Source organism: Mastigoproctus giganteus, chromosome 2 (genome assembly GCF_048544385.1).
Source record: "Mastigoproctus giganteus isolate SK-2022 chromosome 2, ASM4854438v1, whole genome shotgun sequence".
NCBI lineage: Eukaryota > Metazoa > Arthropoda > Arachnida > Uropygi > Thelyphonidae > Mastigoproctus > Mastigoproctus giganteus.
The window spans coordinates 155954642-155973966 of NC_143576.1; the positions used below are offsets into that span (position 1 = coordinate 155954642).

At 36.9% G+C, this 19325-nt stretch overlaps 1 protein-coding gene across 1 annotated transcript in view; it reads right to left on the reverse strand.

Moving 5' to 3' along the window:
* Positions 1-371: 371 nt before the first annotated feature.
* Positions 372-19325, reverse strand: part of LOC150089681 (uncharacterized) — a 97895-nt gene continuing 78941 nt past the window's right edge. Inside the window, exon 2 of the mRNA XM_090390074.1 lies at positions 372-1030. Coding sequence (XP_090246200.1) covers positions 372-1030 — 659 coding nt within the window. The remainder of the gene's footprint in view (positions 1031-19325) is intronic.

Here is a 19325-nt window from a genome sequence, read left to right on the forward strand (position 1 = left end):
TAATATCGAATTTCTACATTTCAAGAAACAGTCTGCTATGAAGTACACAGGCATATATTAGATTTAATTTTCAAGAAACTTTTTCCAAGACAGTTTTCTTTTTATTTTTGCACTCCAACAGACTCAGTTCCATTCAGGGGAGGACAGAAACTGACGCAGGAACGAAGCAGACCAAACTTTGTTTTTTTTTTTTTTTTTGTTATCCTCCTCCCCTCTCCTCTGTCCATCACACTGAGAAAGCTGGTTTGTTTTACTGACCTCAGTTCCGACTTTTTACAAACATTACCGCGGGGGTAACTTCGGCCTCTTGGGAGTCCGGCGACCTCTATATCACGGGTGAGTAAAAACAGAATAAAAAAAAAAAAAAAAAATCACCATCCCTGCAATGTCTGAGAGGGGTGCAATTGCTGCATCTGCGCCGACTGCACGTTTATATAACCGGCGGCTGCAGATCCGGCGACTGTATTCTGCTGCACGGGCGGTCCTGCCATCTGACCGTAAGTAGTCCCGGGGTAGTTTGCAGAGGGCGCCGTGTGGTAAGCGGAAACGTTGTACGGAGCAGGGCCGGTGGCATACGTGGTTCCTGTTGCTGCAGAGGGTGGGCACGGCTTGCCGTCGCGGACCAGCACGGGCACGGCGACACGGCGAGGAGAATGGATGTTTGCCGTCGTCAGTTCGAGTGTTTTGTCTTGTCGCTGCCTTTTGCACTTGTAGCGACGATTCTGAAACCAGATCTTGACCTGCGTGGAAGTGAGTTTTAACATGCTGGCCAGCTGTTCCCTCTCCGGTGCGGACAGGTACCGCTGTTGCTTGAACCGTCTCTCTAGCTCGTACACTTGGGCCTGGGAGAACAGCACGCGCGGTTTACGACGGGTTCGCTGTCTTGTCTGACTCCCGTCGTTCTTCGATGAGGAAGACGACGACGAAGACGAGGATGTTGTTGTTGATCCAGATGTTGCACTGGTGCAGTTTGGAGGTCGCGATCCTGGAGGTCCTCCGGCGGTATTGAGAATGTAGCTGGCAGAAGGTTCTGGAATGAAGAGCAAAAGAAATGAAACTTATTAAAGTGAAGTTTAGTGGCGCGTGCTAGTAATACCTGAAAAGAATATTGCGAAAATTATTAGTCAAAATATATGCGAGAGAGAGGCATACCCGTACGTGCGCAGAGAGAGAAAGAGAGTGAAGGGTATCTTTTGGATGTTTCCTCTTACTGCTGCTGAAGTTATTATCCCAATCTAGATTTTTAATATCTATTGCTAATATAAATTGCTCTACAAACAGTCATGGTACGGTCCTCATCCTTCCTTAAACATTGAATCGGACTTATTTGCATACAATTTTGTTACATCACTAATAATATATAGTTTTTCCGTGTATGAGTGTGCAAAAGCAATGTTTAATGAGTAGTCAAAAAAAAAAAAAAAAAGGTTCAGATAACACAAAAGAAATAAAATTAGCTTCACCGGTGGAGCTCAAACTATTGGTGGGTTAGTGGTGTATTTAGAAGAGGGAGTTGTATGATCAGATTTCTTCATTTATATATTTAAAACAAAACAGAAAATTGAGGGATTCTTTACTTTTTTTTTTTTAAATGAAAATCCCGAACAAAAAAAGGTATTAGAGCTTTATAACTTATAGTATTGTGCAGGCCGGGAAGACGGAAGATACTTGTTGACATTAGATTTAAATTCTTGTAGGTTGTAATTTTGGGGAAATACAAATGAAGAAAGACTGTTCCAAAGAACAAAAGTAAAGTAGAAGGAATAAATAAGAAAAATTTGGTTCCGTGAGTTTAATTAATAAGTAAATTAATTACTTATTAATTTTGTCAATTAGTAAACCAGTTTCTTCTAAATTAGAATTTAATTCGCACTCTTCTCCCAGATTTATAGATGCATTATAAATAGCGCAATGGCATCGTTTAATTAACTTAAGCAAAGAGACCGCAAACCCGATGATCAGCTTAGCAAGCCATGGAAAGTGACGAAGATTTTCATACAACTCTCTAAATTGTGTGGATCAACACTCTCCTGTCACATTAAGTTTGTTAACTACTCGTTATGATTTGGATATATCATTGACCGTTTCTGTTTGATCTACGCGTTACTATTAAAATAAAATAATGAACAAAAATAACAAAAATTAATAAAAACAATAAAAGTAAGGTTGGATGAACTTTAATTCGAATGCAACTTTTCCAAAGGGTATCACATGACGTTACAGAAGATAATTCATTTTGAATTGAGGATTCTGCCCAGCGACCATGTGATATCCAATTTGTACGAAGCTAACTAACTGATATCACGTTATCTGTTTCACGGCTCACCTAACGAAATACATAACTGACCAAAAAATAAATAAATAGAAAAGCTGCAAATACTTATAGCACTTAACCTTTTCTTCAATCATTTATATCCTCCTTAATGTTCAATATACAAAGTTCTGTCCAGTAGGACGGCATCTCCGTTCTGCAAATGGTACTAAAGTGGGCGCAACTTTCGTTTAGATATGTGAAGCAAGTTTGAAAATGAATAGATATTTTTAAGATGGCTGAACGCCTTCTATCTCCGATTACACAATTAAGAAAAAGTGCAGAAAGTGATTATGGTAAGATAAAGATTAGGTACGAGAGAGAATATATCAACTGAACTATAGCATAATAATGAAACAACGTTGTCTCCATTTCTGGATATGAAATTAAATAAAACTTGAATTAAAATGGATATTAATGGTTTTTATTCAAAAAACGTGTCCTAATATTCTTCTGCTAAAACAAACAACTATTGAGTCTTCAATATTTCAAACAACAGGCACACTGAGAATCACTAAATATATCGTTTTCTATAAGTGTTATATTGGTCGTAAAACGGAATATTCTTTTCTAAAATTTAAAACTGTTTAGATAATTCACATTGGAGAACGTGAACGTCTATTCTATCACTCAGTGTATTATGAATCGCTGTATGATTACTTTCATCTGAGGCCTCTGTGCACCAGAAGAGTTACTGCTGACATCACCCTTCTAGCCAAAATAATCACTGGAACTTATGAAGCATCTGATATCCTTAGCAAAATCAACTTCAATGCTCCTTGTAGAAAAGCTCCTTGTAGAAAAGTCAGGTCCTTCAATGCTCCTTGTAGAAAAGTCAGGAACCTTACACCGTTTCGCCTTGACTCTGCCACCATGGACTTTATGAAGTTCAGTCCACTGAACAGAATCAGCAATTGACTTCTTTGACAATTCCCAACACTGAACTCCATCCACAAATTTGCCTCTTCTCTTAAACTGCAAAGTGACTAGTTCTGATATAATTATTGTAGTTTATTAGTATTGTGTTTTATTATTTTTCTATTCTCTAATTGATTAATTATTACTTGTTTTGCCGGTAACTTAACTTAATGCAATCCTCATTTGTACATATGATTTTAATGTTTGAATCTATATCAATGTTTATCTTCCTGTTGGATCTCTTGTTATTGTGTTCATTGTTCTGATCTCAGATACACTATTAATGGTTACCTGTTGTATCTTGTTATTAATAAAAACTTTGAAAGATACCTAAAAATTACTTGTATGATTAAACTGTTGCAAAGAAAGAGCTGAAATTTCTTTGTATATCTTACATTGTTTGTTTCTAATCCATTCTGTATCCTAGAATGTTTCCGAGTCTACTTTATGATCATTCCCCCACTGGTAGAGTAAAGTGTAAAACCACCATAGCGTTCATCTGCTCGATGAATCGGATTCACTCAAAGAAAGTCGCGCTCTTAAATTTGACACCACAAGCGCATCTCTTTATTATGAGCCTGTTCAAATAAACCACCAACGAACAGTTAACCCACACCCATGATGCAGCTAAGATAATACAGAGGTCATGAGACGCGTTATCGTTTTTCACCCACCTGTTTCGTCCCTGGACTAAAACACGTGCTGTCTCGAGGGAATCTCAAGCAGAACTCTTTATTATCATTTAGACGTGTCTTTCACTGTCATTAATTTTAGGTACTGGAATATTTTCTGTTCCTGTTTAAAGCAAAACGTGTTTTAATAAATACCACATTATGTATTTGCCGTTATCTACATGCTTATAAAATAATTTTGATGACTATCTGTTGGGTTAATGTGATCGGGTATTCAACGGGAGTTACTGCGTGCATGCTCTTGAAGGTCAAGAAGAAAAAAAAGACGGGCCGAGCGACAATAACGCGAAGGTGGCCTCCGACAATATCAAATCGTAAATTAAAAATATTATTATAATATATTAGAATATTAAAACCAATTGAAAAATATCATGTTATATATTTTCCTGTAAAATACTATGGTGCCACAATGTTGAACAGCATAAGATCATCCAGTTTAAACAACATCTTAAGAGTTTGAGGGATACATTAAGATCGTTTACAAGAGCAAAGGTATTCAAATGATAATGGTTTATCATATAAATTATATAGTTACTTATATAGTTGTTTAATAGAAAATTTAAATATAGTAATATTACAATTTTCTAATTATGTCTGTCTGATCCTAAAAATAACAAGCAGGACAGTCTCTCTCAAGACGGTACGATAAATTATATTCAGTGACTGTTTTTTACACCGGGTTAGGGTCGTATGGCTTCCTCTCCCTAAAACGTTTGACTTTCATTAAAAAAAAAAAAAAAAAAAAAAAAAAAATGGAGTATTGCTCTGGCTTTAGCTTCTCCAAAAAAAAAAAAAAAAGCACAGCCAGCAGTCAGTGTTTTATTCATAAAAAATCAGCAAGTTCAAATATCTAAATGATCTTTTAATATGAAAAGATTAAGTTATTCATAAAATCTGAAATACCAAGATAATAAGTACGCACGAGTCCTAAAGTTCGATCAAATCTTATGGGGAAGAGTGGTATTGTAAGGATGGATTATATTCAATTTACGAGTCATAGTTATTAAGTCATGATTACAATTAGAAGTCCTGCATTATTTAGATATTTAATAGGGCGTATGAACGCCTAAAAGTCAACCAACTTTCACAACGAGCTCTTTTCTTTGCTAAGGTCCCACTCCTGTAAAAGGCATAACTTAGGAGGGTTCTGAGAGGAGGTCGAGGTTAGCATCACAGACATGTTCAGTCGAATTCAGGTCCGGAAATTTGGCTGGTCATTCCACCTGAAGAATATTCTTACCTTCAAGGGATTCAGCTGTGTGGAAGAGCATTATCGTTCATTCCTATATCTTTGAGTAGCACGGTACCTCTCTCAAAAATGTGGAGACCGAAAATCAATTATAAGATTGAATCTTGATTCACTGGTGTACAGATGGCGAATCGAGATTCACTATACCAAATCAGACAGTTAATTCTCTAGGGCATTTCACTGTTATGACCAAACAGCAATGTTTTAACTCTTGACTTGAATTTGCCTTCAACACACCTCTTACGGTTCGAAGTTGAAATTATTATTCTTGATAGGGTAAAGGCTACGGCCACCTCAGCTTGTGAGTATTCTACCATTATTGTTCTAATAATTATGTACTGCTCTGAATCTTATAAATGTCTACGCCGCTTTCTACAGAAAAAGGCGTTCCAGGCGTGCTTTGTGAGCAGCAGCAGTGCCATTAAAACCCATGTCGTACGAAACTTCTGTTGACGTCTAGAACTCTAACAAATTTTTTCAATAATGTCGCTCGATTACCTTCCACCGCTTTCTTCAGAGATTGGCAATTCCTTTTTTGTTTGTGTGACCATTTGCTTATATTGTCCTCTTTCTGCAATATTTTCAGTACATCGGCGGCTGCGGGTGACTGTTAGGTTAAAAATTTGTAGCTGTTGCAAACAACGGAAAATTGCTGATAAGACATCCGTCCATGAAGCCTCTTCGAAAACCGCAAGAACGATCCTTTCTGCTTGTTTGTGACAATTCTACTGGTGCCCACAGACTTTTAAACCTATTTCTGATTTGATATATCTCGTTTACAACGTTGGGAAGGTCCGAAAACTTTGGTAGGCCAGTATGTTTAAGTCCTATGGGATTTTCAACATGAGTCAAGAAAATTTATGCTTCCAGAGAGCGTGTCGCAGTCATATTGAAAGCCCAAATATACCTGACTGTATTTTTTCCCCTTTTGATAAAAAAAAAAACATTCGGAAGAAGATACAAGCAATCCGTATTCTAAATTTGAAAATTTTAAATTTTTTCAAATTTGAATATAATTTAGCCTTTACCATTTAAATATATAATCTTTCTTATGAACCCTTATGAACCAATTAAGGTTCATAAGCAAGATTATCCTTATAATGGTAGACTGAAGGAAGGGAAGTTTAATGGTTTTTCTTTAATATTTAAAAACATTAACGCAAAACTAATGATCCTTCAAACGTTGGCAAAGCTCGGCTCATATTTGTTATTCGTATAATAATGATATGACTCGCTTTTTATAGTAGCTATGCTTACTTTTCAGGCACGTTAGCATATATGCATAATACGCCTGTTGCCTTCACTATGCCCATCCGTCCGTTAGCATGTAACAACTAGACTCCTAGTGGAACGTATTTTTATTAAATTTTATATTTTGCCTTGTAGAATGATTGTCGAGCCATCCTAAGGCCATTTATATACCGTATATTGTAGCTAAAGCACACTGGTCTTATGTTTCTTTTCATGCGCTGATTAATGGAATTAATGGTAATGTGGTGGATGTGCAGAAACGAAATCCTTTTTCTTAGCTTTTGTTATAAATCACGAATTATTACTACTGTATTTGCAAACTCGTTCTGAAATGTAACGCAATGCACACGTCAACTAAATGATTTTATCAAAACTCACCTCGTGAGAGTAAGTTTATTTTAAAAAAATACTGTAATACAATGTGATAGCTGGTGATGTAGGAGGCATTTATTGTTTAGCGTGAAAATATATCACCATGATTTTAGACATTTTTCATACCTTTAAGTGTAAAGTTTTCGTTAAATTATATTCTTAATTTGACACTATTTTTAATAAAATCATACGCTAAGGAGAAGCGATTTAATTTTAAAAAAATAGTTATAATATTAAGAATGCATAATTTAACAAAACGTTCAGATAAAAACTATAAAGAAATTGTGGGAGAACTATCAATAAATATTTTGAACTTTATTTCAGTGGTTTTATTGCTCAGAGTATTATTTTATGAGAAACTTTCCTGACAATATATCACATTACACTATTTCTGATATCTAACGCTGGCCACGAGATGGATATCTTTTATTGAGTATCATAAACTGGTCCACCAGATTAAATGCTAATATGACGAAACTGGAACATTTTTAAATTACGTATATCCTTATAAGGCAGTAAAACAAGAAGTATTTCTTCAGTTAACGATAATATTCTGTACTTATTGCCAATAAATTGACTGTTGTCAATTCATACCAGCAGACGTTGTCTTCAATGCGTTGGTTTTGGTTACATATGGTCACGTATAAAAATAAAGGCGTTTTAATAGATCGGTTATAAAGAATAAAGAGGAGGGAATATTTATTTCACTTCGTGTGTTGTATGGTGGACTTATTTGATATGGAGGAAGTAACTGAAGATCGTAAAGTCCACTAAACTTATCGGATGAGCTCAGCCAGCCGATAATAGACGTATAATTTACGGAAGAAGACACGCAGGTGTTTGAGTAATTGTGCGTTTTGCACGATATAGGTCTGCGAGAGAAATTAAAACAAAGATTCCTCTAAGATTTATGTTCGTTTCTCCCTGTCTAGGTCAGAAGTCGTTGCCACTGTTGTATGTCATCGAAGGTGAATTGCTGCATTCGGGCGTTCTTCAGCGCCCTCCAGCGGCAGGTGAAGTGGGAGAAGGTGATCCCAGGCATGATGTACTTGTTAATCGAGCACATTTATGTCCCTAAACACTGGTCTCAAATAAATAAAGTACAGGACTTTGTCCAAGGTCTGTGTAAAATTAGATGGCTCTCGTGCTAAAATGGAAGATGGAATGGCATATTTGGATAGTCTACAGCAGATCTCAAGAATCATCAATCCGTCATTGCTGCAGGAGAGAGAGAGAGAGAGAGAGCGGGCGTGTTGAGTCATGTACACGCAAACGAAATAGTTTTCATTAGTGTATTGAACGTACTTAAGGGGAGTAAGGGTGGATGCTTGAAATGGCCTGTTTAGTTCTGTCGTATATAAAAGCGATTGGTTAAAACTTAAAATACAAACAAATAATTTGTTTATGACAGCTACTATCACAGGTCTTCGCACTTCACCTTGATGGCAAATAACTTTGCTTAACTTGTACTTTCTCTTAATTATCCGCACTTTAGCTGTTGTCTCCACTTCTCTATCAGATGCAGCTTCTTTCGAATTTGAAGATTTATTTTTGGTTTAATGTTAAATGACTGCAGAAGAATGCATGCAGACCTATCCGAAAGTAGTTCCTTCAAATTAGTAAACGTAGAATGATTAATGGCGCTAATCACCCTTTGATTACAGTGAAACAGTTAATACACCATCTTCCATTTCATATGCACTTTCGATGAATGGGAATCAGAGTAATAAATACTAGTACGATATTTATGTTTTCAATTTGATTTAAATTCCACTGGTATCAAATAACGGAACACAACACACTAGGAATAAACTGCTCCGTTCACGATCAGTCACACGATAAACTTGAAGGAAAAATTGAAATTATGAGGACAGTCAGTAGTTTTTTAAAGAAATTATAACCTTTAGGTGAGCCAGCTCTGCAGAGAAGTGTTTTTTTTATTGCCTCACTTTCAATTCTTTATATCATCCTATTTTGTAAGTTGAATGCTTTGATAAATGTTCAAACGAATTTGAAATATTCTTCAGTACATAAGGGATATCTAATGTTACTAACTTTTCAATTTGCTTTTTTTTAATTTTAAACGTTGATAGTTAAGATAAAGGCGGTTATATCGATATTATTTTATCCAGGGCCGCGTTAACCAAACTGTAGTCCGCTGATCCCTATGGGTTCGACCAGATGCTTCGGGGAAGGGTGGGGATGTCAGAAATCTTTTATCAATATTTAAAAAGTGACAAATTCAGAGAAAAGAAAAAACTGTTTTAAGCTTGGAAGGCCCTGAAAACATTTTCAAACTAATAGAAATCGCCAACAATATTTAAAACTAAACGTTGGTGGGAGGGTCTTTATATCATTAAAGTTTGAGAACTGCTGGTCCAGTGTAATTCTCAACGATGGGCAATCAGCCCTTCTGCCCCTTATAGGGAAAAAGTTATAAAATTATAAATATCTCCGTATCTAAAAATATTTCTCGACCACGAGCGCCGGCAGCATGGTGCAAGTGCACCACCTTTGGATTTCGAAGTAATACACAATTTTTAATGTTTTTATTAATTTATTTCGATGAAAATTTGGTGAACAAAATTATTCCCACATGCACCACCTTGAAAAATATCCACCCGGCGCCCATATTCTTGACTAAATGTCTAAGGTTGTGAAAATGGTTGTTTATGTATGGGTAATGCACTTCGATCATTTCTACTACCCAGGTAATATGCATGCATCGTTTAATTATATCTCATATTGTAAATACCTTCACAACGAGTTGCCCAGGTATTGCACTGCGTTGAATAAGTAACGCTCACCAGTGGAGAAGACTAATGTTACTTATTCTCGCAAAAAGGTTTAGGAAAGTGATAGTAGGAGAGGAAGAAATGCCGTCGAAAGAAGAAAGGGACAGTTACTCCTCACACACTCTGTGAACTAAACCGCTCAAATTCCCTGAATAGGCAACGCTTCCCTATTAGGAAGACCGTTGTTACCCATTCGGGATAACGAGGGCCCCATCAATTCCGTTCGGTATTTAGAAAATACCGAACGGAATCACAAAAACTGTCCGATGAAATATATTAACCTATGGCTGATTTCATCGAGGGTTAGAAACAACCTAAAACAAAAAAAAAAAAAAAACAGATTAAAGGTATACTTACTTTTATTGTATATATCGCGTCCAAACTTTTAATGTGGGAATGGAGCAGAAGCAGTTGCCTGAAAGAAAAGTTATAGTCCTTGCTGGAGATCAGGAAGTGCCAAATTACTCAACACTTGTGCTGTTTACAGCATTTACTTTGCTTCACGCCACATAACTGCATTTGTATACGAGGATAGGAAGTTAACATCCCCATTTCTCAAGAGATGATTTCCGGAGTCGTGAAAATGGCAATTTGTTCAACATTATTAAATTCGCACTGAAAGCAATGTTTTCGCGAAACTTTGAAGGACGTGATTGAAACAGTGTGGGGGGGGGGGGGGGAAACGGAAGGAAAGGTTGTCGTCAGGCAGTAAAGGTAGAATAAAGTGGCACTTGCCTTATTTTTTTGTAAGGCAATTGGCCCATCGATTCTAAAAGTCAGTCCACGGAATGAATATTCCTCTCATCTGTTTCCATTGGATGGTACCAATGTGGAAATACAGCTAATGTAACTTCATGTAGGTAGGTTGTCCTCGTGGTAGCACAGTGGTTATAATCATTGTCCTCCTCACGCAGTGTTCGAATCCCGTCAATGACGCAAGAAACAGCGCCTCAGTAGCCAGGTGGGAAGGAGCAACAGTGTGTAGCACACGCTTCTTGATTAGACCGGGATTCGAGCCCGTGACCACCAAATACGGAGGATGCGGAAAGGTCATGGAATGACCACCGCATATCCCAGAGCAATATGGCCTTGGTTGCTAATGCTACTAAAAACCAAATAAAAAAAAAAAAAAAACGCAAGAAACTTATGGACTTTTTTTCACTCCGTAGCTCAACCAGTCTGTCTCAGGCATCTTTCTCTATAACCTATCTTCTTCTGCTACCCCAACTCTCCTACTCACTCCTATTACACTTCCTTGCATTCCCCCTCCTTGTTCTGCAGGAGGTGGACACCCCGATTGAGCTGGAAAGCTCAATCCATGGTGAGGGAGCCTTCCAGTCACTAAGTGGTCAGATGAACAACACAAACAATACCAAACAACTCTCACTCAACTAGCTTTGCAGAGTATTGCACACCCAGCCCAACAAACATACTATGTCCACTATGTATTATTTGAGAACTTAATTCCAGAAACTTATTTATTGCTATTGATTAAAATAATCAATAAGAACAGGTTCAATAATCAATTCATTAAAATAAGCATATTTTCAATATGCTATTTTTGTATTTATATCCAGTATTTTTATTTTTTTTTTATTTGCATTTTTAAAGTTGTTGAGTGACATTTACAGCGTCTGGTTGAATTCCTGATATCGCAAATTTGGTATAAGGTATCAGGTGACCAAAATACTTCACGCGGATATTTAGGATACCATTAAAAAAATGAAAACAAACACTTTGTCCACTGGGTCGTTTGGTCAAATGGTAGAAGCTAGTAATGGACGATATCAGCTGTATTCCCAGATACACAGCAAAATCTTCTTTTGGTGAAGTGGGGATAACAATCGATGAAAAAGTGGCTCGTGACGCAGAAGCAATGATAGGCAAATTGGTAGCCTCTAGAGTTTGTTGTCATTGTGAATCTGTGTACAGTTATCTGCGCAGGTTGCACATATTTTACAGTTATCTGCGCAGGTTGCACATATTTTACAGTTATCTGCGCAGGTTGCACATATTTCCCAGTCGATGCAAACGAGTAGTTTCTTTGCTCGCACTGAATCTTTCCGCAAGCGCCTGGCAACTTTGACTTGAATCCGACTCAGTTGCGTCTTTCAGTTCGTATCGTCAATTGTGGTCGATCGTGTGGGCTTTCACTGACTGCATCTACTCCGAACATTTTACTAGCGGCTTGTGCAGCGTTTATGCCCATTTTATAATGATAAAGTAAAAAACCTCGAATAATCCTAATTAACTGGAGCAGCCATGTTTCGTCACTTATCACTGTTTTACGAAATATACCTCTAGGCATCAAATGACTCAGTGTCACTTGTACTTTAGAAATGCATCGACAGGTAATCTCCATCTGCAATAGCTTCTACACAGCTTTGTGAAAACATTTAACAATGAAAGGAACGCTTGAACTTGCTTTCTTTGACCACCCGATAATTTAAAGCATACAAAAACGCCCTCAACAAATTAAAGTCAAACACTGTTTGCTTAATAATGGACAGTTAGATGCCATGCTCAATGGATTTTTGAAAAATAACATAAGTGGGCCCCTATGGCACTTGGAGCATGCATGCCAAGGTTCAGATATCTCTCTCTCTCATATATATATATATCCTTCAAGAGGATGCATTATCAAAAACTGGATATAGAATTGAAGGAAATTATTAATCGTGAAATTTACCAATTCCGCGATCAATAATTTCCGAAGTAATCTGAAATAACTGGATTTCTGAGGTATTTTCAATTTCTTAGCCACCGTGAACGCCTCAAACCATATATTCCGACACACATCCTTCATAGAAGTTCGAGCGACTTCCTCCGCGATGGCTTAAGTTTTTATATTGAATTCTTGACATTGTATTTCCTCCAGAACCCTCGAACCGAGGATCGTGTCTACAACATCTATCTCAGCGATCAAATCTCGCATGGCCCGCCGAAGATAATAGGCTTTGAATATCGCTATCACCTCTTGGTTTATAGGTTGCATCAGAGAGGTTGAAGTTATAAAAAAAAAAAATTTACAAAGAGGAGAAGGTTTTCACATTTGGAAATTAAAATGAAAAATAACATTATACGGAAACGACAAAGCGGAGACCTCCAATATAGATCCCCTCATTCTACGACTCATGGAACATAGCGTGAGGGGATTTTGAGAAAAAAAAAAACCCACTTAATCAACTTAAACTCAAAACTTACAGCAGTCAAACCTTCAGGGGAGAAAGTGAGATTACCACCGTATAGATTTTGAAGTCTATTTTCTCTGCTCTAAATCCTAATACCCTATTGCAGATACCTCTACGTAATAACATTATCGTCATCGTTCCGCTGTTCCACGGGTAGACATATAAAAAGCCTCGCTACCATGCCCTGTCCTGTCCTGTCCTGTACTTTCCTCCGTCGTTGATATCACTCCAGTTTCCTCCTCTCTTAATGATATCGGTCTTCATCATGTCCTGCCACCTCATTCTTGGTATTTTGTCCTTTATTTGTAAATCAAAAATTCTTCTTGGCAAAAGCCTCTCGTTCATCCTCTGGACATGTCTGAACCATTTAAAACGGGATCTTTCAATTCAATTCCAAAGTGTTTCAACCTAAATTCTCTCCCCTAATCACATCATTCCTGATTTCGTCGCATCTTGTCTTTCCGGCTATGCAGATCACAAATCTCATTTCTGTCCCCTGCATTCATTCTGCTCTCATCCTTCTTCCTCATAGTCCAAGTTACAGATGCATACGTCACAACTGGTACGTAATAGGTCTTGCATATAGCTTTCTTACACTTCAGTGGGATATTCCTGTTCCAGATCAGATCTCGACCAGACCACTCCTCTTTAGAACCATTACTACACTCTTCTCCTGATTGAAAACCAGCCCAAATTTATTAATGGCATTACTATTAATAGTATTAATATGTAATGTTATATGCTAAAGAAAGCAAATCAGAGCAGAGATAATATAAAATAGAAATATAAGTGTTGTTAATTCGTGAAATTATTCTGTAACTGCAGTATTTATTAAACATAAATGGCGTTAACTGTCAGATACAGACTTGGTATATTAAGTGCTTATGTCATTAAGCGTATAATTTCCGACGCTTTTTGAGGGCAAATAAAACATACTTCCGCAGGCAACTCCAGATAATTAATTCTCCTGCTAATTGTAAAGGCAGAGCGACCCTCTTGTCGAAGAGAGGTCATCATTTCAATAGCTATAGCACTTCGCCTGTACAAGAATTTTCGTTGCATTCTTTTGAATATATTCGACTGTGGAGGTTGTACAAGTTCAGGAGGGCATCGAATGACGTCAGCAAACTCGAAATCGGCAGTAAAAGAGAGGCGTATCAGTTTAAAACCACTTTGTCGATGTTAACGCTTTTAGAGGGTATTTTTAAAAAGTCCAAACAGATGAAATGCCTTCTTTGTATGAGGGATTAATGTGTTGATTAAAGGGACAATTAGCGTAAACCTGAGCTCCAAGGTCTCGTGTCGCAAAACGGTGTAGCAAGATGTCATTAACTTTGTATGGATAAGTGACAAGGTGCTTTGTGGTTAATCTGAAAACGATATTACGTTGCATTTATAAATGCTTTGAAACCCCTGAGTCGTGGTTCTGTTTTTAAACATATGAAAGATGGTAATATTAGTATTAAAATCTTATAAGCAGGAAGGAGAAAAATAAGTTCACAAGGAATCAAATCTACCGAAAAAAAAAATAATAATAAAAATACTCATATTATTCCCAACGTCAAAACGTGCCCATTCAATTCTTCATTGAATTTTGTGTAAGTAGGTAGTATGATCAAACTACTCTCCGCTCTGGCCACTTGCAGATAACTTATTCTTACATTTCGTAACACATTGCCGAAGTTAAAACTTTATAACACATATCTGTTCTGTGCTAAGATTTTAAAGCTCTGCCATTTGGGTCTTCTTTCGCTCACCATTAAGGATATACTCCTCCCTAATCCATTTTACTAAACTCTTAGTAAAATGGATTAGGGAGGAATTACAGGAATTTCATATACGTTAGCAACCCCCTTCCCACAAGGTGTCTAGTTGCTAAGCTCTGTAGGCCACATCTTCTAAGCCGTTCCTCACAGAGATAATGTTTAGTACTCTTCTAGTCGCCCTTCGTTGCGCCTTCTCCAGAAGCCCTATGTTGTTCTTTAGATGGAACCTCCAGATCGGCTAGGATGCAATACTTCCAATATGTCCCACCATAGTATTATAGGGAGGAATAGCGATTTTCTACTTTCAAAACTCCGATAAATCATGCTGTCTGCTTACACTGCATATTAAACTTATTCTTTTTTGTATTATCTTTCTCGTCCAGTACATCCTTTTATTCTTCTCTTTAGCTCCCCAATCTATAAACTACTGCTGGGTTCTGTGATTCAAGGTGCAATACTGCCCATTTGGAAACATTAAACTTTAGCTGCGATGCTTCAACCAGTACTTGCGTTCTGTCCAACTTCTTTTGAAGAAATATAGCCTGGTTCAAATCGTTAATCAGACTTTCAACTTTTAAGTCGTCAGAAAAATTTGGCAGCTTCCCCGTTTTCCCTCATCATTATCATTTAGGAAGATATGGAACTAATACCCCTTGCTATTCCGGTCCACTCTGGAGAATCTGTTTATGACCACCCTCTGTCTTTCAACCAATTCGAAAATTACTAATGGATCCCTGTTATCCCTAATTGCTCTAATTTATACAAGAACTTCTCATGAGCCTTATTAAAATATAGATAAAATGTCAAAGTTGTTTGTCACCAATGCCATATATAATCTCGTCATCGCAATTTATCAGGTTAATAAGTAAAAACTTCACTTTCCGAAATCATGCTGAGATATATTTAGGATAACATTCTTTTCGAAGTGGTCCTGTATTTTGTCTTTAACCATAGATTCATTGATCTTACCAATTACAGAAGTCAGTCTCACTGGGCTATAATTAGCGATAACTTCTTTGGCTCCTTCTTTATGGAATGGGGAGATATTGACACTTTTCCGGTCCAAGGGAATACTCCTGGAATCTAATAACAATATAATTAACATTATTGATGGTTGGATGCGGTCATCTGCGGCCTGTTTCAGTATAATTGGATGTACACTATCCATCCGCACTTTCTCAGCCTCAATATCCTTTCAAATAGGCGTTTTCCTGATATCCTTACGCCACTTTTTTTTTCAATTCAGCTTCACTATTCCTTAGTAGCATTAAGTGGTTCCAGTAGTTGCAAAATACCTGTTCAACACGATCGTCATTTTTGGATGGTTTGTCCATGATGCCACCACTTTGATCTTGCAAGGGCGTATTTAATTTGTTTTCTGCTTTTTTTTTTATTCGTATATTAATACAACTCCTTTCCTCCGTTCTTAGCCCTCTTTCCAACGATTTTTCATTGTCAGCTTTTGCAAGATTTGTCCCTTTAATGATTTTATTACCTTATGAAGTGTTGCGCGATAGCAAGAAATAGTTCCATATTTTTCCTTTTGACCAGTGAAATCTTTCGGTTTTCTTGTCATTCTTTTTGGCATTTTTCTTTGCGGCCCTTCTCAACAGGAACGAGTGTGTTTTGTGGCCTTCAGGAAAAGTCTCTTAAACACTTCTCATAATGCATTAGCATTAAATAGCATACAGTAATAACTCCAGTTATAGGGCTCAAGGAACACCTGCGCCACCGTAGACCCTGTTCCTGTCATTGAAACTCCGATTTTTCCTTTTGACCACCGAAATTTCCTTAGAGAAAATTACATGCTTTATCCATATACACGTAGGCCTAATCTCTTCAACTTTCGCAAAAAGATTTAAAAAAAAAAGTAGTCAGCATGAATTAAACATCTGCATCACTTTAGAGGCCATAATCGGTTATTTAGATTACAGCACATCATACGATTATTTCGATGATGACAAATAATTTGACTATATCATATGGTATAATCGAATTATTTCAATTATTTCATTCTATTATATAATTGGAATGATATAATCGAACGATTAGTAGTTATCAACTAATAATCATTCACGTCTCTCGATTACTAATAATTTTATTACACCCATCACTAGTTGATTCAGAAGAGAGCCATGCGAAACATATACAAGAAAGAGAAATACTGTAGAAGAGATCTCTTTTTATCCTCTTTCCTCTTCTCTCTCTTTTCTGAATTCAGAAACTCTGAAGTTAAGAAATGCACTTCCAGTTAATCGCGTTATTGTTTTCACATCTTGTTTTGTAATAATTTTGCTTTCTTCACATCTCAATCCATTCAACAGATGTGGTTGTGGTTTTTTAATATAGCATCAACTTCTGCGGCTATAGTGCGCCAGTATCTAGGATGTTTAGTTTTCTTTCTTTTCTGTTTTTAGTTGTGTTGGAGAAAGTAACATAGGTGGATTATAACGTTTTATTGCTTTAAGTATGAAAAAACATCTGACATATCTTTCCTCTTTACAGTTTTTGGAAAGAGGATCAAAATTCAGTCTCATAGATAGAGGATTCTAAGAGTAAATTCTAAATTGATTGAGGACATTGCAGTTTTGATATTGAGGAGGTTCTTCTGCGTGGATATTCATGCGTTAAATGTGTATGGCCAAATCGCAATCTGGCCAAGTGAACTTCTTGGCTTCGTTTTCAGAAGCTGGTTTTCCAGGGTTGAAGTTGTTTTATTTGGAACAATTTATTGTTAGACAGCGTTTGCCAAATTGCCGGCCATTATGGAACTAATGAATTATTGATTTATTACCATAACCTGTGTATGGAAATGTAAAACAGTTCTCTACTGGGAGACTAGCTTGTTTGTCTTATTGGTCTGCTAATTCATTTCTTTTGCTGCCGGGGATCCAAGTGAATCCTATATATATTTTATTCGTCCTTAGTTCCTCTAGTTTATGGTGAATATGATGTACAGCTGTATGAAAGGTATTGCATAACACCATGCTGTATCATATGCTTTCATTCATAAAATTTCCTGTTTAGTTACTCACTGCGCCTTTATTCCCACTGAAAATTTGCTTTTTGATAAACATCAGATGTTTGTGAAACCACCTAGACTAAAACGTGGTTACTGTAAAGAAAAGTGATAACTCCTGAACTTTGGGGATTCCCCCGTTTTCCTGGTATTGTCACAGTAGTAACCAGCGATAATGAAAGCATAAATTTTAGAGACAGTATACCTAGTTGTGATCATGTGCCAGGGATATCCTCTAGCACACTGATCAAACTTCAGACAAAGATGAAATTTCTTGTATTTGGAAAGATGCTCCGCTATTTCAACGTCCTGGACGTGCCCCAAAAATATACGTTTTCGGTGAAACAAGAACTAATTTCGAAGGAGTTTCATATGTCTATGAGGTGATACCCAAGCTTTAAAAAGTTGTGGTTCAATACTTGACTAATGAGTCCAGCAAGATCAATTAGACAGCATCCAACTTTCTACTGGAAAAATGGACAGACTTAGATAATATTACTACTGCTGTCATTATTAAGAACAAATGTTTAAGGATCAGATCGGACGAGCTACAAATTAGGGTCACTTTTTGATAACCTTATGGGTGAACCCTCAGAACTAAATAAACACATCCAACATTTGCTCAAATCTTAATAAAGGAATAATTTTTCAACTATAGCACCTGAAACTAGACATTTAAAGGATGACATGACACTGTAAAGTCAAATACTTCTAAATATAAAAATAAGCAACATCTACTAATACTTCGAGTTTTAGAACAATGTAAACTCAATACCAGTAAAAACATTAAAGATACTGTTGCCAATACTTTAAGAAGCAACTACAAAGATGTTAGAAAATTAAATCGAAACGTACTATCAGGAATAGAAGAATAATACTTGAAACCACCAACCAGCAAGATCGTGAGAGAATTGCCTCCTCAGAATCGTTCACTAAAAAGGAATAATATCTGACAAACTAAAATTTTCAAACCCCACACTCTTAATCCATGATGTTCCAAAATACATGACGAAAGAAGAAATTATCGATGTATTATACAAACATCATCGATATATTGCACAATATGCGAAACTTTGAGTTGAGTTTTCTCTTGAGGAAATTAATCAATAAATAACTATCCGTTTTAGGACTACTTATAAAGCTACACTGCTCAACAAAATTAACAGAACACGTAGAAAACATAGTGTAACCCGTGCAACTCGCGATGAAGCGGGACAAAATTTGGTGTGGTGGTATACCATACACTAACGATGAAATAATGACCCAGCGAGAATCTTTCGCAGATATAAGGAGCATTTATAGGGGTTGTATGAGAATTACCAAAAAGATCACATTACAGAAGTCGATACAAGATGCTCGAAAATATCGACCATAGTTTATCGCCTGGCAGCGATGAATTATGGTCGATATAAGGGTTTCTATAAGATTCAATAGCAACAAATGATCCGGGAAAAGGCCAGGGTTCGAATCCCATCGATGACGCGAGGAACTTTAATGGACTTTTTTTCACTCCGTGGCTGAGTTAGCCAGTCGAAGGCTTAGATAGCAATGTTTCCACCCTAAGAAACGGGTGTTTTCGTCCAGCAAAACAAGCAGTCGACCAGAGAACGCACGCAATTTACAGGCACAAATACGGGTTTATGTAATGAATTGCAGGTGACCCTAATATAACAATTTAATAATTTAATTTACTGTACATAGGTTTCTTGCAGTAGTTCTGAATTCCATCACAGAGTACATTCGGCGGAGATGTGGGAAACC